Source organism: Bos mutus, chromosome 2 (assembly GCF_027580195.1).
Source record: "Bos mutus isolate GX-2022 chromosome 2, NWIPB_WYAK_1.1, whole genome shotgun sequence".
NCBI lineage: Eukaryota > Metazoa > Chordata > Mammalia > Artiodactyla > Bovidae > Bos > Bos mutus.
The window spans coordinates 135053004-135079302 of NC_091618.1; the positions used below are offsets into that span (position 1 = coordinate 135053004).

The following is a 26299-nucleotide window of genomic DNA, read 5'->3' on the forward strand; positions in this document are numbered from 1 at the left end:
CAAATAAAGCATTTTTAAAAGCCTTTTAAAAAGTACTATGTTGTTTTAGAAAAGGCAGAGGAACCAGAGATCAAATTGCCAACATCCAGAGGATCATCAAAAAAGCAAGACAGTTCCAGAAAAACATTTATTTCTGCTTTATTGACTGTGCCAAAGCCTTTGACGGTGTGGATCACTATAAACTGTGGAAAATTCTGAAAGAGATGGGAATACCAGACCACCTGACCTGCTTCTTGAGAAACCTATATGCAGGTCAGGAAGCAATAGTTAGAACTGGACATGGAACAACAGACTGGTTCCAAATAGGAAAAGGAGTACGTCAAGGCTGTACATTGTCACCCTGCTTATTTAACTTCTATGCAGAATACATCATGAGAAGCACTGGGCTGGAAGAAGCACAAGCTGGAATCAAGATTGCCAGGAGAAATATCAATCACCTCAGATATGCAGATGACACCACCCTTATGGCAGAAAGTGAAGAGGAACTCAAAAGCCTCTTGATGAAAGTGAAAGAGGAGAGTGAAAAAGTTGGCTTAAAGCTCAACGCTGATTCAGAAAAAGAAGATCGTGGCATCTGGGCCCATCACTTCATGGGAAATAGATGGAGTAACAGTGGAAACAGTGTCAGACTTTATTTTTTTGGGCTCCAAAATCACTGCAGATGGTGACTGCAGCCATGAAATTAAAAGACGCTTAGTTCTTGGAAGGAAAGTTATGACCAACCTAGATAGCATATTCAAAAGCAGAGACGTTACTTTGCCAACAAAGGTCCGTCTAGTCAAGGCTATGGTTTTTCCAGTGGTCATGTATGGATGTGAGAGTTGGACTGTGAAGAAAGCTGAGCGCCGAAGAATTGATGCTTTTGAACTGTGGTGTTGGAGAAGACTCTTGAGAGTCCCTTGGACTGCAAGGAGATCCAACCAGTCCATTCTGAAGGAGATCAGCCCTGGGATTTCTTTGGAAGGAATGATGCTAAAGCTGAAACTCCAATACTTTGACCACCTCATGCGAAGAGCTGACTCAGTGGAACAGACCCTGATGCTGGGAGGGATTGGGGGCAGGAGGAAAAGGGGACGCCAGAGGATGAGATGGCTGGATGGCATCACCGACTCGATGGACATAAGTTTGAGTGAACTCCGGGAGTTGGTGATGGACAGGGAGGCCCGGCGTGCCGTGATTCATGGGGTCACAAAGAGTCGGATATGACTGAGCGACTGAAATGAACTGAACTGATGCTGAGATGATTACTTTATCATACATTAAACCACTGCAGAGAAAAGTGGACCTCTTTGGGGGCTCTCTATTCTATTTCACGCATGACAGACATCTTTTTTCCCAGTGCCACATTCTTTTCATCTCTATTTCTATATAATTCTAGCAACCTCATTCCATTAACAAAAATAGAACTGTTTTTAAAATATATATATATGTACCTATATATTGTTATATTTGGTTTTTCCAAATTAGTTTTAGTTTTCTTATTTTTAAAAAAATCTTTTATTGGGATCCTGATTTGAAAGCACTCTTTCAATTCAGAATGCCATTTCACACACTTCTTTGGGAAACATCTCCTGAAGACTCAGAGTAATGAACATTTCTGGTTAGGAGACCTAATTATCAAAGTCCATAAGAATAGTTCTTTGGAAATTAATGAAGCAAGGCATTTTAATATATGCACCTTAAATATGCAAAGATCACATAGCTGGGTTGTTTATTTGCCTGATCATTTTTCAGGAAACAGAGAGAGAGGCTGGGCTCTGAAAGGCTGAAGCAGTGATTCCCCAATGATAGCACCACTCATGTCATCCAAGCTTTTCAGGGTCATCCGAAATGAAAAGTGATATTAAACCACACGTAATACTAAGAATATGTTTGCATTAGAAAAATACAAATGCATTTTCAAAGGTTGACATGTTGGAAAATGCTTTTGTATTTTTTAAGCTATAGAATCTTAAAGCCTAAGTGACTTTAAATTAACTACATCTATCACAGATACATTTCTCTACATGTATTTGTAGCTCTGTCTGGAACATAGCAGCATACCAATATATCAATGAGTTAGAAACTTGGATTCTATTTCACTTCTATTTTATCTCTGTTTATTAACAATTTCTTCAAAGGTAAAATAATATAAATAGGTTCACTAAAGGATATGTGTTAATATAGTAGTCTTCAACCTTTTTAGCACCAAGGACCGGTTTCACGGAAGACAATTTTTCAATGGACGGGGGTGGGCGGTGGGGTGGAGAATGATTGGTCAGGCAGTAATGGGAGTTGACAGGCAGGATGGTGCAGGTGGTGATGCAAGTTATGGGGAGCAATAGGGTGCAGCATATGAAGCTTCGCGTGCTCACTCACTGCATACTTCGCGCTATGCAGCCAGGTTCCTAACAGGCCAAGGACTGCTACCAGTCTGTGGCATGGGGGTTGGGGATCCTGTAATGTATTTAATAACTGTCTCACAAAATCATTTTCAAAAGAGAAAGACCCCATTTGTGGTGGCTGGTAGCTTTCATGTTCCCAATCCTCTCTTTTCCCTTTTGTCCCATATCTGGACAACCTCATAAAAAGGAGAGCTTATAATGTTAGGCCCCAGCATACTCAGTCCCTTGGCACTAAACTTTCAAAGTATGCAAACCCTAGCCTGAGCATGGGACTCCCTACCTGGCTTACCTCCTAACTGTAATAAAAACTCAAAGCCCTGAATTGTTCCTGTTCTACTCCAGATCAAACCAGAGCCATTTTCCTTGAATGATATATTTACTATTGACTGTTGTGAGTAACAAATCCTTTTCATACCCACTGGAGCCCAGGTGTCATTTGTCCCAACCTCCATAACTTCCTGAGGCAGGGGACTGCCTAGCATCCAGTAGGAGATGGCAAATAAAACACCAATAAAACAAAGAAAACACCAACTGACAGTTTTGCTTACTGATATCTCAGAATCACTTGCCAAGGAGCTGGATGATTCCAATCTCTAGGAAGTCCTCCAGAGAAAGACCAGGAGAGTAATAGCATCATGTTTGTAATCTTGAATAAGTTAGAATTTGAAATATACTAAAGCAAATGTCTAAGAGAAGGTTAATAATTCACACAACTAAATCTGAAGGGATAAAATTAAGCCCAGAAATGCAATACTAAAGACCTAACTTCAGTAACTTTTACTTTTATTATTTTAACAAAAACATTTAAAATGAAAACTTTTCTTATACCTAAACTACACATTAAAAACCAAAACACAGAATCCCAGTTCTCACCCAAATGGCACTCCAAGGGCACCAAGAGGAGTCACCAGGACCGTGGGGACCGCTGTGTAAGCCAGGAAGTTTCCAATCTGGCCAACAGCCACTGTCAAGAGAATCACAAGGATATCACTGCAATTACAAAACTCTCTTTGAGCAACATCCCAGAGTTGAATTTTGCAAGACTGTGCTCTGAAAGGGCTTCTTTTCCATTCCAGGTGAGGAAGGCTATATGGGACACTGTTTGCATGTTTAAGAGTCCTGAGGGCAGAGGACAGCAGGCCCAGAAGTATCTATCACTGCCCTAATTAGTCAAGGGAGTAGCTTCAACTTGCTATGAAAATTCCCAACTTAACCAACAGTGATTGACAGTGGATGCAATAAAAGTGTATTTCCACTTTCTTCTTAACATATCCCTGTTTTAAGACAGATCATATAGAGCTTCCATGGCCCTTCAAGCGGCCTGGGATACATTCCAGTGACATACTGCTGGCACGTCCGGTGGAAACACTATTGCCTGCACAGGACTGTGTCTGAGGCTGCATCAAGATAAAGCTCAAACATGAGCTCTTCAATAAAGCAACATCTGCCAGAAAATTTATTGCCTAAATACAACATGTGACAAATAGACCTCAAGATACATTTGAAATATCTAACAAAATTTTTCTTTACATATTTAATGTTCTGAAGTCTAACTTTATATAACACATGACCTCTGTTAAGGCTGAGTGAAGAAACTCTCTTTTGTAAACCAATGACACTGAGCAAAAGTTCACCAGATGCCCACAGACAAACCACAGATGAGGAAGCAAGAGGTGCTTTAATTTCTTCAGACCCAGGGCAATCTGACCTGGATAAAATTCAGGGCTAATTTCAGGCAGCAGGAACCTCTACCCTCTCCCTCCATTGCTCCCCACCCTCTTGGTCCTCATTCCAAAGAACAAGCTAAGCTCAACCCACAACCTCCACCCAGCCCTGCCAGACAAATGACTGATCTTACAAAAGACCAAGCTTTTCACCAAAAAGAGTACTTACTTGCAATTGTTCCTGCCCACCATACAATGTCTGTTAAGTAGGAGGTACCTGTAAAGAGTGAGATAAACGTGTCAGGAAGGTATGAAGCGAGAGGCTTACAAGCTACATACTGAAAAGAGGAAGTCAATCCAAACAAAATCTTTATAAACTGTAGGGTTTTTTGGCTCAACATGTCACCTAGAGACAAATATTCTTTGGAGTAACATTTTATATGTTGATTTCAAATGAGATTTGATCTTCAAAGTACAATTCTCTCATGCATTGACAGAAACCCATGTATATGATAATTTTACTAGCATAGGGTTTAACGACTTGCTACTTAAACAGGTTACTCAATGTTCATAATGTAGAAGTTCTGTGACATGGCTCTTTTTGAAACCATGTGAAAATGGCTGAAACAGACCCTTACACTCACTCAACGACTGACACTGTACACAGTGTTTCTCTTTTACTTCCTGAGATTACCCTCCTATGTTCCCACGCATGCCAGGGCAGGCAGAGATGGGAGCAGCTGTCCAGGCCCTTGTCACATCCAGCCCTCCTTTTGTCCTTCTTCAGGTATGTCAAAATGCTCCTAGTCCAAGAGGCTTTTTTCAGTTCCGATTAAAATACCTAATTCTATTCGGATGTTTTAATTTTCAGTAATTTGGTATAATGAACATAGGAAGCCAACCTGTTTCACTGAGAAGCAGAGCTCCAGGTATTTAAAAAGTACCTTTAAAAAATGAGATCAATAAGTAATGATAAAGTAGAAGGAATGGTCTAGTTCAAATAGCACCATTTGGCAACATCACAGTAAAAACTTATTCAGGCAAGAACCATCGATGGATAATAAATGGGTGAATGAAAGCTTGTTGAGGGATAGGATTGTCACATAGTCTCCATGGATCACCTCCACCAGTTTTATAATCACAAGAGATAAAGTTATCTTTGGGCTTCCCAGGTGGCACCAGTGGTAAAGAACTTGCTTGCCAATGCAGGAGACATAAGAGATGTGGGTTTGATCCCTGGGTCGGGAAGATCCCCTGGAGAAGGGAATGGCAACCCACTCCAGCATTCTTGCCTGGAGAATCCCATGGACAGAGGAGCCTGACAGGCTACAGTCCGTAGGCTCGTAAGAGTCAGACATGACTGAAGCAACCTGCGCACACAGCATGCAAGACTCTGATGAACATTACCTTAACCTAATGGTCAAAGTCAAGTTTAACATAATCAGCAGCAGGACTAGCCACACTGTGTCCTCCTGTGGGTGTACCAAGAAGGGTACAACATTATGTCTTCAGAGCTCCTACCAGAGTGCATCACCTGATCTGATCACAAGGAAATTGTGAAATGGTCCATATTTCAGTTGGCCTGGACTCTTTGAAATCAGCAATGTCATGAAAGACAACTGTTTCAGATGACAGGAAATTAAAAGAGATGTGACTAAACACAACACATGATGTTAGATGGAAAAAAGGCTGCTACAGAGGACAGTGTGGGGTAACTGGCAAAACCAGCTGGACTGCTGTAGATAGCAGAGTAACAAAACCTCTTCACTTACTACATGAGAATGTGACTTATGGTCCGCTTTTTGAGGGCTAATAGGATGAAAATGACCCCTGATGGGCAAGTGGCACCTAACTGAAGGTGCATGCACACCTTCAGGAGATTATCACTTAAGCTCCCCCTTAGCACAATACCTCTGGGAACAGGCTCTTTGAGGGTCTGGGAGTTCTGCATCTACAACTTTATACTGGGGGGCATGAGGCTTATAAGGATGGGCAGTTGAGCACCGCCTGCTGCAGTTCTGCCTCTAAGCCCTGAAACTGCATCCTTAAAGAGCACCCTATAGCTCTGCCTCTGCTATCAGGCTCCAAAACAGAGGGCCTGACACTGGCTCCTGTCCCATGTCCTTCTGAATGTGCCTGATGTGAATGTGGCCCATGGTGTCCTACATGTCTGAAAATATAGCTGAGCCTAAGAATGCCCTGCAGTGAACACTGCAGAACAACTATCAACTATTAATACAGAATCCTGGTTGAATTTCCCAAAAGTGCTGTGGCTATTTTAGAGCCTGTCCTTACTTACATGTGAAATCTTAAAGAAAGAAAGAGAAAAAGACAGAATTGTCAAAGCAATCCTAAAGAAAAAAAACTAAGCCGTAGGCAAATCCTCCTAGACCTCAGACAATACTGCAAAGCTACAGTAACTAGGACAGTGTGGTACTGGCACAAACACAGACAGATCGATGAAAGAGGACACAGAGTCCAGACATAAACCTACAGACTCAGGGTCAATCAACCTTCAACTAAAGAGGCAAGAATATACCATGAAAAAAGACATTCTCTTCAGCAAATTGTGCTTGGAAAGCTGGACAGCCTCACATAAATCAATCAAAGTAAAACACTCCCTCACATCATATACAAAAAATAAACTCAAAATGGCTTAAAGAGATTTCCCTGGTGGTCCAGTGGTTAAGACTGTGCTTTCAACACAGGCAGTGTGGGTTCAATCCCTGGTCAGAGAAATAGGATCCCACATGCTGTGTGGCATGACCAAAATTAAAAAAAAAAAAAAAAAGCCTTAATATAAGGCATGACACCATAAAACTCCTGAAAGAGAACACAGACAAAACATTCTCTGATATAAATCGTAAAAATAGTTTCTTGGTTCAGGCTCCCAAGGTAAAAGAAATAAACAAACTGTACTGAATCCAACTTAAAAACTTTTGCACAGCAAAGGAAACCATCAACAAAACAAAAAGACAACCTATGGAATGGGAGAAAATATTTGCAAATGATACAACCAAAAAAAGACTGATATCCAAAATATACAGCTTATACAACTCAATATCAAAAACAACCTAATGAAAAAATGGGCAGAAAATCTAAATAGACAAGTCTCCAAAGAAGACATACAGATGGCTAACATGCACATGAAAAGATGCTCAACATCACTAATTATTAGAAAAATTCAAGTCAAAACCACAATGAAGTATGGCCTCAAACCAGTCAGAATGGTTATCATCAAAAAGTCTATAAACAATAAATGCTAGAAAGGATGTGGAGAAAAGAGAACTCTCCTACACTGTTGGTGGGAATGTAAATTGGTACAGCCATTATGGAAAACAGTATGGCAATTCCTTAAAGAACTAAAAATAGAGCTATCATATGATCCAGCAATTCTATTCTTAGTTATATACTGGGAAAGATGTAAACTCTAATCTGAAAAGATACATTCACCCCAATGTTCACAACAGCACTATTTACAATAGCCAAGACATGAAAGCAACCTAAGTATCCATCAACAGATGAACGGATAAAGATGTGCAGTGTATGGGAATACATGTGTTTGTGTCTGGAATATTACTCAGCCATTAAAAAGAATGAAATATTGCCATTTGCAGCAACACATGGGCCTAGAGATTATCATACTAAGTGAAGTAAGTCAGATAGAGAAAGATAAGCAATTATCTTATATATCACTTATATGTGGAATCTAAAAATAATACAAATGAATCTATAAACAAAACAGAAACAGACACACAGACATAGAAAACAAACTGATGGTTACCAAAGAGGAAAGGGAGGGGCAGATAAACAAGGAGTATGGGATTAACAGACAGACAGTACTATATATAAAACAGATAAACAACAAGAATTTACTGTGTAACAGAGAATAATATTCAGTATCTTGTAATAACCTTATGTACTTATAAGTATATATAATATCTTATTATGTAATATAATGTAAAATAATCTGAAAAATACAATATATATATAAAACTGAACCACTTTGCTGAATACTTGAAATTAATATAATATTATAAATCAATTACATTAGGATTTTTAAAAATATTAACAAAATCAAACTCATATATACAAAAAGATTGGTGGTGGCCATAGGCAAGGGGTGGAGGAAATGGGTGAAGGGGTCAAAAGGTACAAAATTCCAGCCATAAAATAAATAAGTCCTAGGGACACACTGTATAGCATGGTGACTATAGTTGATAATACTATATTGTATATGAATGTTGCTAAGAGTAGATATTCGGAGAAGGCAATGGCAACCCACTCCGGTGTTCTTGCCTGGAGAATCCTAGGGACGGTGGAGCCTGGTGGTTTGCCGTCTATGGGGTCGCACAGAGTCGGACATGACTGAAGCGACTTAGCAGCAGCAGCAGCAGCAGCAGCAAGCAAGAGTAGGTCTTAAAGAGTCTTATCACAGGGGAAAATTGTTACCATGTGTGGTGATAAATGTTAACTAGATTTATTGTGGTGATCATTTCACAATGTATACATATATCAAATAATTACACAGTACAACTGAAACTAATGTTATACATCAATTTTATTTTGATGTTTTTTTAAAAAAGAATACTATGCACCCACTTAAAATAAAAAAAATTTTTTGTGAATCACTGTTGTACACGTGTAACTAATATTGTACATCAACTATACTTCAATAAAAATGCAATTTAAAAATCAGTCATTCATCTGCATTTACCTCATTAAAGGAAGACTACCAGTTCACCAGGTGACATACATACGTACATGCATGCATGCTCAGGTGCTTCAGTCGAGTCTGCTGCTTGGTGACGCCATGGACTGCAGCCCGCCAGGCTCCTCTGTCCATGGGATCCTCCAGGCAAAAATGCTGGAGTGAGTTACCATGCCCTCCTCCAGGGAACCTTCCCAACTCAGGTATTGAACCCGCATTTCCTGTGATTCCTGCACTGCAGGCAGATTCTTTACCTGCTGAGCCATCAGGGAAGCTCACACACATACATATATAAAATTAAAAATAACAACGACAACAACAAATTTAGGGTCTCTCCTGGTGGTCCAGTGGCTACAGACTCCACATTCCCAGTGCAGGAGGTCCAGGTTCAATCCCTGGTCGGAGAACTAAGAGCCCATGTGCCATGAGGTACAGTCAGAAACAAAACCCAAAAAACACCACATGACGCAACCAAGCATTCCCATGCCACAGCCAAAGACCCTGCATGCCCCACAGAGACTGAAGACGCCACGGGCTGCAACTAAGACTTGGCACAGCCTAAATAAATAAATAAATATTTTTATATGCTGTTTATTTAAAAATGAAAAGTCATAAAGCCCACTTTCAAATACAGTGTATGAGGAGCCTCATGGATAGTTCCCTAGCAAAACAACCATATTTGGTAAATAAAGCAGTAAAAATAAAATAAAGTCTCTGGAAATTGTCCCAAGAGGATACAGCAAATGAAGAAACATTTTTTTCAAGAAAATCAACAAAATCTCAGTAAGAACAGTGAGTCTTTAGCACATGAGCCAAGACCCACTTCTCCCCCTGCTGCAGCTCAGCTGGACAGACGTGCCACTCCAGGCTGGTGTGACCAAAAGAGAGGGCTCCTTCCCCTCTCAGCTCTCAGTCACCAGAAGAGCAGGCCTCCAGCACTTCCAATCCCTTCCAACTTCAAGTTGAAGAGATTAAATATCTGGTTAATCCATCCAAGGGTTGGAGGCTCACTTCCTTCACTCAGTCCCTACTTTTAGGGTACAGACTCTACCCTAGGCATGGCAGGTCCTAATCATCCTGTCCCAAGTATGAAGATAAATGTAGGGTGAATATCCTATATCTGGAGAGGCAAGAAGAGAAGATCAGAGGCTACTACCCCCACCCACTAACTGTTCTCAACAAGTAAATCTGCCTGAATTTAACAGGATAAGGTTGTAAAGCAATCTATGCACTGCAGCATTGTCAAAAACAGTAGAGCAACTAGCCAGCAATTAGTAGATCTGGGTGTAGTACCCAATGAGGCAGACAACAAAGAAATCAGGGTAAGAGACGATCGAAGATTGCCAGTTGCCAGTTGGATGACCACTGTCATCCCAGGGTAAAGGTGCACATATCCAAGGCTATCCCCTCTGAGGAGTGACATCAGAGACTTCACATTGCAGGGGAATGATAAATGGATAAATATACTTTATCAAGGTACTCTAAGTCACTAAACAAATAAACAAACAATAGGTTGGAGGTGGGGGTAGGAGAATATGCATCTAGAGTTGCTACCACATATTACTTAAAATCAACAAAAATATTGTATTGGTATCAACAAAAATATCATGAGGTAACAACAACAAAAACCATTTCAAAAATGGGGAAAAGATTGGAATAGATGTTTCTCCAGAGAAGATATACAAATAGCCAATAAGCACATATAGAGATGCTCAAAATCACTAATCATTAGGGAAATGCAAATTGTTAACAATGATGAGATACCACCTACACCCATTAGAAAGGCTACTATCAAAACAAACAAAAATCCAGAAAAACAGCAAGTGTTGGTAAAGATACAGAGAAATTCAAAGAAACCCTTGCTGATTGCTGGTGAAAATGGAAAATGGTGTACTTGCTGTGGATAACAGAATGGCAGTTCCTCAGAAAGTTAAATATAGACTTAGCATATGATCCAGCAATCCCCCTTCTGGGTATATATCCATAAAAACCGAAAGCACAAATTTGAACAAGTATGTGCACACTTATGTTCTTAGTAGCATTATTCACAATAGCCGAAAAGCCATTAGAATCCACATGTCTATCAATGGATGAATAGATAAATTGATAAAATATAATGTATATATTCCCTTTTGTTATGCATGAAACAGCAAGCAGTACAAAATCTACTGTATCGGTGCTTTAGTAGTATTTGTCTTTGTTGCACTAACTATAAATGTTCTGGAAAAGAACTATTGAAACGATGATTATTACCTGATTGGTAATAATAAAAAAAATAATTTTTAACTGAAAAAAATTATAAGATGCACCAAACAAACAAGAAAACATGCAGTATATTACAAATATCATTTAAAGGGGGGAATGCAAGCAACAAAATTGCCCGTGAGAGCATCCAGATTTTAGATATAACAAAAACTTCAAACCAGTTATTTAAAATATGTTCAAATAACTAAAGGAAATCATGCTTAAAGAAGTAAAGATATGATGACAACTCATCATCAAATAGAGTATCAATAGACATAAATTGGGCTTCCCTGATGGCTCAGAGATAAAAGCGTCTGCCTGCAATGCGGGAGACCTGGGTTCGATCCCTGGGTTGGGAAGACTCCCCTGGAGAAGGAAATGGCAACCCACTCCAGTATTCTTGCCCAGAGAATCCCATGGATGGAGGAGCCTGGTGGGCTACAGTCCATGGGGTCACAAAGAGTCGGACACGACTGAGAGACTTCACTTTCAGACATAAATTATTTAAAAAAAATGAAAAGCCAACTGTAAATTCTGGGGTTGAAAGGTAAAATGACTAGAATGAAAAAATCAATAGCAGATTTTAACCTCCTGGCAGAAGAAAGAATCAGTGAACTTGAAGACATATTGATAAAGATTATACATTCTGGAAAACATTAACAGAGAACAAAAACTAAAGAGAGAGAGGTACAAATAAAAATTAACAGCACCTCAGAGAAATGTGGGACATCATTAAGAATATCAATAGATATAATGTGATTATCAGAGGAAAAGAAAGTATCAGAAAAAATATTCAAGGAAAAATAGCTGAAACTTACCAAATGTGATTAAAAAAAAAAAAAAACTACACATCCAGGAAGCTCAAAAAACTCCAATGAGACAAACACAAAGATATCCACACCCAGTCACATGATGGTAAAATGCTCAAAGACAAAATTGTGAAAGAAGCAAGAGAAAAACAACTGACAACAAGGGAATTCCAATAAGATTAACAACTGACTCCTCAGCAAAATAGTGGAGGCCAGAAAGCAGTGGAATAATACAGTCAAAGTTCTTAAAGGAGAAATATTACATCCAGCAAAACTATCTTTCAAATATGAAGGCAAAACAAAAACATTCTCAGATAAGTAAAACTGAAGAGAATTGAGAACAAACAGAGCTTACAATAAACATTAAATGAAGTTCTTCAGGTGAAAGCAAGTAAATTCAGACGGTACTTTGAATACATACACACACACACTCCAGTAATGACAGACGTAACTGCGTCGTTATAAAAGTCAGTGGAGATGAAAATATATTGTCCTTTCTCATCTTGCTGCTGCTGCTGCTGCTAAGTCGCTTCAGTCGTGTCCAACTCTGTGCGACCCCATAGACAGCAGCCCACTAGGCTCCCCCGTCCCTGGGGTTCTCCAGGCAAGAATACTGGAGTGAGTTGCCATTTCCTTCTCCAATGCATGAAAGTGAAAAGTGAAAGTGAAGTTGCTCAGTCGTGTCCGACTCTTAGCGACCCCATGGACAGCAGCCTACCAGGCTCCTCCGCCCATGGGATTTTCCAGGCAAGAGTACTGGAGTGGGGTGCCATTGCTTTCTCATCTTAGATGATTTGAAAAGGTACTGAATGTATATTATTGTATTGTCGGATCAATAACATACAGCATTATACATTATATAGTATACATTATAAATACACACATATATAACATATAGTAATAAATTTGATAAGGGCAGCACAAAGGATATGTGTGTGAGCAAAGTTTTACCAAGCAAGAACATGATAACTTGATGGTAACTTGATCCACAGAAACAAATGAAGAAGATAAGAAATGGTAAATAAGAAAGTAACATAACAAGGACTTCTCTGTGGACCAGTGGCTAAGACTCCACATTTCCAATGCAGGAGGCCTGGGGTTGACCCCTGGTCTGGGGGCCTCCCTGGTGGCTCACACAGTAAAGAGTCTGCCTCCAGTGCAGGAGACCTGGGTTTGATCCCTGGGTTAGGAAGATCCCCTGGAGAAGGAAATGGCAACCCACTATGGTATTCTTGCCTGGAAAATCCCATGAATGGAGGAGCCTGGCAGGCTACAGTCCATGGGGTCAAAAAAGAGTCGGACACAACTGAGTGACTTCACTTTTTTTCAGTGCTACAATTAAGAGTTTGCATGCCACAGCTAAAATCCAGCATGCCACAAAGAAGACTGAAGATCCTAGGTGCTGCAACTAAGACCAAGCACAGCCAAATAATTTCTTTAAAAAGAAACATAACAGACACTATAAATCTGTATTTGACTTCGTTTTCTAAGCCTCTTTGGGATATAAAATAATATAAAGTATATATTATCTTTATTATAAGCTACAACAATACATTGTTGGGTTTGTAACATAAAAAATGTAACATATATAACAATAATAAAGAAAGAAGTTACATGTATATGTATGGCTGACTCCCTTTGCTACTCACCTGAAACTATCACAATATTGTTAATTGGCTATACCTCACTACAAAAGGTTTCTGGTGTTTAAAAAAAAAAATTACAAAAAAAAAAAAAAAAAAGCAGCAATGCAGCTGTATAGGAGTAATATTTCTATATCTACCTGGATTTAAATTAGTATAAGTCTGAAGTAGATTCCATTAGCTAAAATATAATGGTAAATCCTAGAGCAAATAACTAAAAAATATGGTGAAAAATCATTAGAGGAATTAAAAGGTTACACTAGAGAAATTCACATAATGCAAATAAAGCCATAAATGAGTAGAGAAACAGAAAATCTACAAGATGCATAGAAAAAGAGTAAATGGCATAAATCCAACTGTAAAAATTAAAACAGTAAATGCCAATTGATTTATAGTATTGTTCAAGTCTTCTACTTCTTTGCTGATCTTCAGCCTTGTTTTTCCATCCATTTGAATGTAGGATACTAACATCTCCAACTACTATTTTTTTTTATTTTTATTTATTTGGTTGCATCAGGTCTTAGCTATGGTTGCCCCACGGCATGTGGGATCCTAGTTCCCCAACCAGGGATCAAACCAGCGTCCCCTCCATTGGAAGGCAGATTCTTCACCACTGGACCACCCGGGAAGTCCGATCCAGCCACCTCTTCTAATTGTCTCTCTCTCCCTTTATTCTGTCAGTTTTGCTGAAGCAAAACTGGGTGTTGTTGCCAAGTCCACATGTATTTAGAAATGTTGTATCTTCCTGAAGATTGAACCATTTCATCATTATAAAATGTCCTTCTTTGTCTCTAGTAACAATTTTTGTCTTAAAGTTTATTCTGTTTAATATAAGCATGGCCACTCCTGCTCTCTTGTGTGTATAAATAAATATTCTTGCTTATTATTTAAAATAGCTCTGAATATCATTCTAGATCTTGAAGATTGTTTTACAGCAAGTGAACACACTAATTTACTCAACAGCTTTTCAAAATTCTATATATGATACTCAGCAGATTTCAGGAACTTAGAAATCAAGGAATCAGTCACAATCTTTTCTGTTGGGGGTCTATGCTGAGGGCATGGGACCACTGCTACAGCAGCAGCTAGAATGTGGGCAATCCTCCTGCAGTTCAAGGATGCCAGTACAAGGGGACCCACTGAGACTCTCCTCTTTCACGGCTTTCACTATCGTACAACACTACTATAGAGCGTATGCTTTTGCTGGTTTCAAATGGATTCTCACTAAAATGGGGAAGGACCTGGGATACTAGGAATGGAGAAATAACAAGATTTTGGTCTCCCTTTAGTCAAAGGGTACAAGTCAGCTGCAAGTGTTTAGGGTCCCCCCACTCATACTCCCCAAGAGGAGACTGAATTTGCTGAAATGCAAAAGTATTGCAATCACCTGCACCTTTTAAGTCAATATTAGGTAAAATTTTTCTGCTTTAATAGGCATTAAGTTACACTTCTAACTATGTATCAAAGTGGTACTTCTCCACGTGGGCCCCAAGGACCCCAGTTCAGCAGTACCCCCAGTGCTCATGGAAGAAAACCCACTGCTCTTTCTGCTCATCCACCTGTGCAGTAGCTGCCCCAGGTTCCATCCTCTTGCAGCCAGAAACTCTTAGGAGCCTGCCTTCCACGTTAGGCCTTGGCCCTGCTATAGACATTATTTTCTTATGTTCTAAAATGACAGTTTCTTCATAGTTTCACCTTCATCACTGTCCCTAAACATCTTAGTTACTTAGCTGACACCCTCAGGGGGCCCTTGTTCAAGCTTATGTTCATGCTCATCCTCTTCCAGGCTGATGTTTGGGACTCTTCAAGTTCTCTGGCCTCAGCAAGAACAAGGAGCTCAGAACTGTAGAACACTGATGATTTTCTGTTTGTTTATTTGACTGCACTCATGCCTCCTCCCCTCCACTCCTAAGTATGGGTTCCAAAGGTAGCAATATCTAAAGTCTAGAATTTTTTTCTCCCCTCATACTGGAAACCCTGGATGCTGAGAGTTCAATGGTTGTTTATAATAGCTGAACCATAAGACAAAGAACTGTTGTGCAAACACAAAAGAACCTTCTCAGGATGATAATACCAATTGGCAGTGATGTTGTCTATTGATAGTCTATTGTCTACTGATATTGATATGATAATATCAATTGGCAGTGATGATGGACTATTGGCTTTTAAAACCTTCCATTTAGTTATAAACATGTGTCAGAAATGTCCTTAAAATATTACTTTCTAGCACAAAAATACAGACAGTCATCTAGTTTATGTACCTCCTGATCATACCACAGGAAAATTACTTCCATTCACGTGCGCTCCCAAGAGGAAGAACAGAAGTTGCTACAAACAGCAAAGCAGAAGTGGATCATTAAGTCCTTTACTAGCTAATTAATGCCTTAACTTAAAAGATGCTACATAGTTTTTACAGAGTTCTTTAAAAAAAAGAACTATCAAGAAAATTTCTTTCCTGACACCAACTAGCTAAATGAGAGCATTAACTAGACTCAATTTGGGTACTTGGTATTCACCAATGTATGAATGGAGTTAGTACCTGAAGTTCTTATTAGTACAGTTAGTACCTGTATGATTCTTATTAGATATGTAGAATCTACTTTCCTAAAGAAATAGCTAGGCAATTTTGAAAAAGAAGAAAAAACCTGTATGACTTATACTATCTGATTTTAAGATTATAAAACAACATAATCAAGACAGACTGACGTAAGTATAGGCATAAACAATAAAAAGCTAAAGCTCTAATACTTTGGCCACCTGATGCAAAGAGCCAACTCATTGGAAGAGACACTGATGCTGGCAAAGATCAAAGGCAGGGGGAGAAGGCGACAACAGAGGACAAGATGGTTGGATAGCATCACAGACGCAATGGACATGAATTTGAGAAAACTCCGGGAGTGATGAAGGACAGGGAAGCCTGGCGTGCTGCAGTCCATGGGGTCGCAAAGAGTCGGACACAATTGAGGGACTGAGCATATAATAAAAACAGAATACAATTCAGAAATACACTCACACATGTACACTCAGATCATGGACTAAAGCAGCAGTATAATTCAGTCAACAAATGATGCAGAACCAAATGTCTACCAGGAGAGACAACACTGAACCTTGACTCATACCTTCACTTCAGTTCAGTTCAGTCGCTCAGTAGTGTCCAGCTCTGTGATCCCATGAACCGCAGCATGCCAGGCTTCCCTGTCCTCCACCAACTCCCGGAGCTTACTCAAACTCATGTCCATTGAGTTGATGATGCCATCCAACCATCTCATCCTCTGTCACTCCCTTCTCCTCTGCCTTCAATCTTTCCCAGCATCAAGGTCTTTTCCAGTGAGTCAGTTCTTCACATCAGGTGGCCAAAGTATTGCAGTTTCAGCTTCAGTATCAGTCCTTCCAATGAATATTTAGGACTGATTTCCTTTAGGATGGACTGGTTGGATCTCCTTGCAGTTCAAGGGACTCTCAAGACTCTTCTCCAACACCAAAGTACAAAAGCATCAATTCTTAGGTGCTCAGCTTTCTTTATGGTCCAACTCTCTCACATCCACACGTTGACTACTGGAAAAGCCATAGATTTGACTAGACGGACCTCTGTTGGCAAAGTAATGTCTCTGCTTTTTAATATGCAGTCTAGGTTGGTCATAACTTTTCTTCCAAGGAGCAAGTGTCTTTTAATTTCATGGCTGCAGTCACATCTGCAGTGATTTTGGAGCTCCCCAAAATAAAGTCTCTCACTGTTTCCATTGTTTCTGCATCTATTTGTCATGAAGTGATGGGACCAGATGCCATGATCTTAGTTTTCTGAATGTTGAGTTTTAAGCCAACTTTTTCACTCTCCTCTTTCACTTTCATCAAGAGGCTCTTTAGTTCTTCTTCACTTCTTCACTTTCTGCCACAAATGTGGCATACCTTGACTCATACCTTAGTCGTATACAAAAATTAATTCAAGATGGCTTGCAAAAAGATCTTAATGATCCAGATAACCACAATGGTGTGCTCACTCACCTAGAGCCAGACATCCTGGAGTATGAAGTCAAGTGGATCTTAGGAAGCATCACTGCAAACAAAGCTAGAAGAGGTGACAGAATTCCAGCTGAGCTATTTTAAATCCTAAAAGATGATGGAACAACATACTGGTTCAAAATTGGGAAAGGAGTACGTCAAAGCTGTATATTGTCACGCTGCTTATTTAACTCATATTCAGAGTACATCATGTGAAATGCCAGGCTGGGTGAAGCACAAGCTCCAATCAAGACTGCCAAGAGAAATATCAATAACCTCAGATACGCAGATGACACCACCCTCATAGGAGAAAGTGAAGAGAAACTAAAGAGCCTCTTGAGGAAGGTTAAAGGGTGAAAAAGCGGGTTTAAAACTCAACATTCAAAAAACTAAGATCATGGCAACCGGTCCCATGACTTCATGGCAAATAGATGGGGAAACAATGGAAACAGTGACAGACTTTATTTTCTTGGGCTCCAAAATCTTGCTCCTTGGAAAAAAACCTACAACAAACCTAGAGAGCATATTAAAAAGCAGGGACTTTGCCAACAAAGCTCTGTCTAGTCAAAGCTATGGTTTTTCCAGTAGTTATGTATGGATATGAGAGTTGGACCATCGAGAGGGCTGAGCTCCAAAGAACTGGTGCTTTTGAACTGTGGTGTAGAAGACTCTTGAAAGTCCCTTGGACCACAAGGAGATCAAACCAGTTAATCCTAAAGGAAATCACTCCTGAATATACATTGGAAGGATTGATGCTGAAGCTGAAGCTCCAATACTTTGGCCACCTGATATGAAGAGCCAACTCACTGTAAAAGACCCTGATGCTGGGACAGATTTAAGGCAGGAGGAGAAGGGGATGACAGAGGATGAGATGGTTGGATGGCATCACCAACTCAAGGGACCTGAGTTTGAGCAAACTCCGGGAGATGGTGAAGGACAGGGAAGTTTGGCATGCTGAAGTCCATGGGGTTGCAAAGAGTTGGACACTACTGAGAGACTGAACAACAACAACAACATTCATGCAACCACTGGATATTTTTTCAAAGGATATTTAACAGCATGGGGATGAGCACAACAACAGGACGTAACCTGGCACACAGTTTTCAAGGTACATGATGAAGAGATATACCATATCTGACTGGGGGTATTTATTTCATTTTTCTCTATACCCTATGTATTATATATATTTGGTACACAGGATTTATTCATTAAAATTCAATGTTGAAATATAAGTATTGAATGTGACTAAGAGAAATACACCTAATTGTAACAGTAGTTACCTCAAAGTGAAGAGATGAATACTTTTTATTTTCCTATTCATATGTACTTCCCAGATTTTAAAAAATGGCCACATTTCTATAATCCGGAAGAAGATGCTCTTTTAAAAATATGACAATGCCCAGAGTTCTCTGGAACGATATGATTGTTTAGCAGAGCTCTGATTGGGCATGGACCAGCAAAGGAAACCCTCTGCCTGCCCACCCTCCCTGGCTGATGCAGGCACTATCCAAAAGAATCAGTTTACAGTCACAGATTTGGAAACATTAGCGAATGGCACAGATACATAGGGAATGTGGGATTGAGCATATTCTCCTTGAAAACTGTTTTTTCCTAGTTGCTCATCTTTAAAATTTTTCTAAAAAGGGCTATTTACTCATTGAGGACTTAAAGTATTGGAAATATAAATTACATTATATTTTATACTGTATCAATAAACATTTTTGAAGAAAAAATACACTCTGTCCAACAGAAGTTCAATAAGATCAAGTGGTATTTCATGCAGGAATGTATATTAGTGATCTAGTCCCATGTCTGTCATAATGAAAAAGATTAGAAATTATTTACCTTAATGTTTTAGGGTATTAATTATATATACTTATTTATAATAAACCAGTATCATATGATGAACTTTTTTCAAATAAATTATGAAACTCATTGGAAAAGTCCTACTTGTAGGTGAATTTATGTGTTAATATCTTCCCCTTCACTTTTCCTACAGGCAGCAGGAGAGAAAGACCACCTTCAAAGTCAGCCTGAGCTGGGTTCAGATCATGGTACCACCAGTCCTGTATCGAGTGCGAGCCTCAACTTCTCTCCTACATCACACCTCCTGGGATCCATGTCCCTATACTGTCCCCTCACACTCTGAACTTGGGCTGGCTCTGAGTATACCACTAGAATGTGGCAGTGGCAGTATTTTAAGACTTCCAAAACAGGTCACAAAGATCGTTCAGCAATCACTTTAGTCTTTGGAAGATTCGGCCTCGATGAAGCTATGCAGCACATAAGGGGTATGACTTCCCTGAGACCGCTATGGTGTGAGAAAGCCCAAGGTAGCCACGTGTGAAGAGACTACAATAGTGACAGAGGTAGGGAGGAAGGCGGAGAGAGAAAAAGAGAGGGGGCTCAGGACTCCCCCTAGCTGTTTCAGCTGTCCCGAACAAGCAAGTGAAGAAATCATCTCAGATGGCTCCAGCCCCAGCCACCGTCTGACTGCAACCCACTGGAAGACCCCAAGGAAGCAGGGCCTATCTGAGTCCAGACAGAGGCATGAGGCTGGGACATCATGAGTCTTGTATAAGTAGCAGCCTTCTTTACCTTCTCTTCTTCTGGAAATACTACCAAGTAAACCAGATATGTACAGGCTATGGAGACACTTGATGCTCTTAACAACTGCACTGTTCTCCCCGTGTTCCTCATCAATGGTCTCCCCTTGGAGCTGGACAGGGATCAGGGTTAGAGGTTTTCAGATCCGGCAGTAACTCTGGTTTCTGTTGCTTAGCAAAGGCCACAGATAAATGAGGTCAGCTCTGAATAATTTGAAGAAAGCTTACAAATAAAATACAAGGTTCAGTTTTACCCTCTTTACTACACGGATACTCATGGCCAGTTAGATGTTATATTGAGTGCCCACCATATGGCTCCCCGTTGACAGGACATGTCCCCTGCCTTGAACAGCCACGATCCAGGGGGCACACAGATAAGTGAACAAGCCATTAGACCACAGGTTTCAGGAGCAGAAAAGGGTTGAGGACAGACACAAAGAAGACATACAGCAGGAGGAGCCAACTCCATCTGTTAGGGTATGGAGGACTCACAGAAGCTGAGAAACTAATCGCAGGCCCAGAGGGCGGCAGGGGTGAAGACAACATGTGTCCATCTCATCCCTGGCTGTGGGGGTACATGCACCTAGGTGTGTGCCTGGGAATGACAAGAGAGGCAAGGAAAAAAGTGTACTTTCGAAAGCCAGAGAGCACGTGCCCTTCAAGTCAGTACAGGAGGCTTGAGACTAGCAGGCGGGATACTTGGATCCCAGTTTTCACTCTCATGGGACAACTCACTCACCTTCTGAGCATCTAACAGTTTAACTACACACTTAGGCTGTACTCTTCTCAGGAAAAGAGACTATGAAATCTGAAGAGGATTTTTTTATTGTGGAAAAATACATATAAAAGTCACCATTTTAACCATTTTTAGGTATACAGTTCCATGGCATTAAGTACATTCACTCTGTTGTACAAGCACCATCATCCATCTCCAGAACTATCCCATCTTACAAAGCAGAAACTCTGGGTAAAAGAGAATATTTAACAACAACAAAAAAGAAACTCTGTGCCCATTAAACATTAATTTTCCACCCCTCCTTCTTACAGCCCCTGTGATACCATTCTACTTTCTGTCTCTATAATTTGACTACTCTAGATACCTCATATGGGTAGAATCATGTAAGGTTTGTCCTTCTGTGACTGATTTATTTCACTTAGCATAATGTCTCAAGGCTCATCTATTATGCAGCATGTGTAAGGATTTCCTTCCTTTTTAAGACTAAACAATATTCCTTTTAAATGTATATACCACAATTCGTTTATCTATTTATCCATCAATGGATATTTGGGTTGTTTCCACACTTTCTCTATTGTGAATAATGCTCCTATGGACAAGGGTGTGCGGATATCTATCCAAGTCCCTGCTTTTATTTCTTCTGGATATATATACTCAGAAATGGAACTGCTGGCTTATATGGTAATTCTACATTTATTTTTTGAAGAACCTCCATATTGATTTGCATAGCAGGTGTACCATTTTATATTCTCAAGAACAGTGCACAAGGGTTCCAATTTCTCAACATCCTCACCAATGCTTATTACCTCCTACTTCTTTTTAAAACAACAACCATCCTAACAGGCATTAGGAGGTATCTCCTGGTTTGGGGCTCCAAAATCACTGCAGATGGTGACTGCAGCCATGAAACTCAAAGACACCTACTCCTTGGAAGGAAAGTTATGACCAACCTAGATAACATATTCAAAAGCAGAGACATTACTTTGCCAACAAAGGTCTGTCTAGTCAAGGCTATGGTTTTTCCAGTGGTCATGTATGGATGTGAGAGTTGGACTGTGAAGAAAGCTGAGCACTGAAGAATTGATGCTTTTGAACTGTGGCGTTGGAGAAGACTCTTGAGAGTCCCTTGGACTGCAAGGAGATCCAACCAGTCCATCCTAAAGAAGATCAGTCCTGGGTGTTCATTGGAAGGACTGATGCTGAAGCTGAAACTCCAATACTTTGGTCACCTCATGCGAAGAGTTGACTCATTGGAAAAGACCCTGATGCTGGGAGGGATTGGGGGCAGGAGGAGAAGGGGACGACAGAGGATGAGATGGTTGGATGGTATCACCGACTCGACGGGAGTTGGTGATGGACAGGGAGGCCTGGCGTGCTGCGATTCATGGGGTCGCTAAGAGTCGGACACGACTGAGTGACTGAACTGAACTGATCTGGTTTTGATGAAAGGGAATTTTTTAAAAGTTCATGGTTCTTCCAGGCCTAGGACATTCTAATAGAGTTATTCATCTGTGTAGATCTCCAAAGCCTCCAGCAAATCCATACATATGACTTTCCTGAGGCTGTCTCTACAGTGTCTGTCTGAGGGTAGGACATCATTCCCCTAGCTAAGAGGCTCCATCCTAGCCTATCTACCAGCACAGGAATTCTAATATTGCAACTGGCTTTCAACAAACATCTTTACACTCGATGATTACCTTGTTTCTCTTTTAAAAGCTCTGCTTCAAGTGGGTTCTAACACTAAACATATTATCAATGTCCTATAGCCCCAGGTGCTCCCGGACCTCTTCCCATCTTCAGAGTCCTTCAAAGCCACCCCAGAAGAGAGGCAGTTCACCTTAAGCCTGTGTTGTTGATGGTGCTCCTAGCCTATCCATTTTCATTCCACGCATGGTATTCTATTCAAGGTCCTTTCAAGAGTGAGTGAAAGCTAGTAACAGAGGAAGCTGTACCCCAACCCCTCCCAGCCAATAGAAGGGCTGTAACCAGAACGGTGGCTCTCCTGAAGCTGAGACTCAAAAGAAATGCTGGTGCATGGCAATGCAATAAAGTTGAAACTTTCAGTGAGAAAGAAATGCTGGGGCATGGCAATGCAATAAAGTTGAAACTTTCAGTGAGACAGCTTTTTGCAGTTAGAAACCATTCCTTAACACAAGAACTTGACTCCCCAGTTTTCAGCCACCTCCTCTGTCCTCCCATCTCCTCCATTTCAGTCATTTCATAATGGCCAACTATGCTGCTTGTCAGAAAAGGCAGAAAAAGGATTCAGGAGGAGTCGATTTTGAAACTACGTGTCCTCGATACCTACAACAGTGTCTGACATATAATAAGACTTTCATGAACATCTGCTGAACAAATAAAAACTAATTTATCAAAACAAGACTATATGTCTGTACTCTACCATTATGAGGAACCCAGCTAGCTTGAATTAGTAATGGTGGATAGTAACTGGGGAAGAATGAAATTAGCAAATATTACATTTTCACTCATTAATTTAAGGACATAGTGTGCAAGCATAAAAAAAATCAATAATTTTTTTTCAGGTTTCTGTGGGGTTTTTTCTTATTCACTAACTCCCTTGAACACATAAGCTGAGCTGAAACAACACATTTAGTTTTACTCAATAATCATTGTTTTCTGTTAAGTCTATATTCAGGTTTCCTTAGATTTTACCTAATGTCATATGGTCACGTGTCCTCAGGCTACTCCTGGCTCTGACAGTCTCTCAGACTTTACAACCTTGACAGGAGGGCTGCAGATATTTTGCAGGCTATTTCTGAATTCAGCTTTGTGTGGTGTTTTTCCCATGGTTAGACTGGGTTTGGGAGATCATGTACCCATCCTATCAAGGGCATATATGTTGTTTATTTTTTAATTACAGCAAATACTTCACCCTAAAGCCCCTCAAACTGACAGGTGCTCTCTGAAAAGTGTGCAGCTGCCAGATGGCTAATTCCTACCTTAGGGTTTACAGCCACATCCAAGGGAAACTACATTAGATTTCATTTAGATCTTATGTATAGACTGCAATTGGAGAGGGCAATGGCACCCCACCCCACTCTTGCCTGGAAGATCGCATGGACGGAGGAGCCTGGTGGGCTGCAGTCCATGGGATCGCTAAGAGTTGGACATGACTGAGCGACTTCACTTTCACTTTTCACTTTCATGCATTGGAGAAGGAAATGGCAAGCCATTCCAGTGTTCTTGTCTGGAGAATCCCAGGGACGGGGGAGCCTGGTGGGCTGCCGTCTATGGGGTCACACAGAGTCGGATACGACTGAAGCGACTTAGCAGCATAGACTGCAATGTTTTCCCTTTGAAGCTGAATTCTTTAACAAATATCTATAATTTCATATTTTCTCTTGAGGTTGTAGGTCCCTTTATCTCCTTCCTCAATTCACTCATGGCTGAACATCCAGGGCACTCAAGAGAGTTTCACTTGCATTCTAGAATTAGAACTATTAAATGAGTTAACTTATTCTTAAACCCATGACCTGGTGGCTTCCTCCTTCCCAGAAAGCTCCTAACACTATTCTTGTAGAACACAATGAACAACCACAAGACCTTCTCAGTCCTTCTGGACAGGTTCATTAGCAGTTTAAAGCATGCTACATCTTGCCTTCAGTAAACAGTCTCAACCTCTCTTAGCACACAGGAACACTGGCAAAAAACTCGGCCACATCTCCCACTTTCCATACTGATAAGCAGTGTCCACCTCAAGCAATATTCAGTCGGCCCATTCTTGATTATTTTAATCTGTCTTTCGTGTTCTTCACACTGAAAATCATTTGTAGTCAAATCAGTTCAGTTCAGTTGCTCAGTCATGTCCAACTCTGCGACCCCATGAATCACAGCAAGCCAGGCCTCCCTGTCCATCACCAACTCCCGGAGTTCACTCAAACTCACGTCCATTGAGTCAGGGATGCCATCCAGCCATCTCATCCTCTGTCGTCCCCTTCTCCTCCTGCCCCCAATCCCTCCCAGCATCAGGGTCTTTTCCCATGAGTCAACTCTTTGCATGAGGTGGCCAAAGTACTGGAGTTTCAGCTTCAGCATCAGTCCTTCCAATGAACACCCAGGACTGATCTTCTTTAGGATGGACTGGTTGGATCTCCTTGCAGTCCAAGGGACTCTCAAGAGTCTTCTCCAACACCACAGTTCAAAAGCATCAATTCTTCGGTGCTCAGCCTTCTTCACAGTCCAACTCTCACATCCATACACTGTAGTCAAATAGGTCAAATCTAAACCAAAGACGGTTCAAGCCGAGGACCTCAGGAACAGAAGACGCAGAAAAGCACAGACCCCGAGGACAAGCGCCTTCTTGGCCCACAAGTCCCACCCTGGCCTGCCTAGCGCACATTTTTTCTTCTGCACTGATATGGCTACTGCGGGGAGAGAGGTCAGCGGACCCTGCCCTCCAAGTGCACCCCAGGCCCGAGTCAAAGCAAAGGTGGGAGGCCTGTCGCACCTCCCGGTCCGGCAGTGGACTCTGACCATTCCAGGAATACTGTAGACAAGAAGCTTTCCCTAAGCAGCCGGCGAATGCAGGTGACAGGGACACTGGGAGACAACCAGAGGGCAGGTCGGCGGGCTGCAGGGCTGCAAAGGGATTGGGTCTGCGAGGTAGGAAAGAAGTCTGCTGGAAAAATCTTATAAAACTGAAGACGGCCTTGGCAGCCGCTGGGAAGAAAGAGAAAACAGTGGCGGCGACACCACTACCATCGCTCAGGGCGGGCGGCTGATTTCCCCGGCAGCTATGCTTGCAGAGACGCTCCTGGCGCGCGGGGCAGCGTCTGTGCTAGCGCTTTGGGTGGGCTCAGGGGTCTCTCGCCCGCGCAGCTCGCCCTTCGGAGGTGCCCCGCTCGGTCTGACGACCCGAACACTCCCCTACTTGAGGCAGCTCCTCTCCCAACACCCGGCGGCTGCTCCCCCCACACCCCCCGCCCCCACCCCGAGCAGGGCCGCTGCCCGCCCTACCTCGCCGCTTGGCGCGCACGATGCCCTTCTTCTGAAGCACGAACGTGGACCCGTTCACCAGGCTCGACACTACGGCCACGCCCAGACCGAGCGACACGGCGGCGGGGCTCGGGCTGCGCGCCCCCTCCCCGGCCGCCGCCGCTGCAGCAGCCGCAGTCCCCATTCCGCCCGTGCCCGCCCTCTGCGCCTGCGCGCTCGCCAGCCCGGCCAGAAGGCGGAGGCCGGCTCCTCGGCAGAGCAACTGGGCTGTGGGGCGGGGGGACCTTGGGCGGCACGGAGGCAGGGTGGAGTCTGGGCTCCTCGTGGAGGTCAGGCGGAGGGTGGATCCCGAGTTCTGGGAGGAGGGTGAGCGCCGAGACGAAGCGAATGGGGGTTCGGAGCGCCTGAAGAGGCCGCGATGGTGAGGGATGGAGCGAGACGGTAGGTGGGTGGGTGTAGAGGCAGAGTTTCCAGATTTGGCAACTGCAAATACAGGACCCCCAGTTAAGTTTGCATCTCAGATAAACACATAATTTTTAGTGGTTGT

The 26299-nt window shown here is 41.6% G+C and overlaps 1 protein-coding gene across 1 annotated transcript in view; it reads right to left on the minus strand.

The window, feature by feature from the left end:
* NIPA1 (NIPA magnesium transporter 1) overlaps window positions 1-25962 on the minus strand; it is a 46294-nt gene extending 20332 nt beyond the window's left edge. Inside the window, exons 1-3 of the mRNA XM_005888586.3 lie at window positions 25774-25962; window positions 4278-4325; window positions 3258-3348 (exon numbers count right to left, since the gene is read on the minus strand). Of these exons, the coding sequence (XP_005888648.1) occupies window positions 3258-3348; window positions 4278-4325; window positions 25774-25936 (302 nt within the window). The 5' untranslated portion in view covers window positions 25937-25962. The remainder of the gene's footprint in view (window positions 1-3257; window positions 3349-4277; window positions 4326-25773) is intronic.
* Between the last annotated feature and the right edge of the window lie 337 nt (window positions 25963-26299).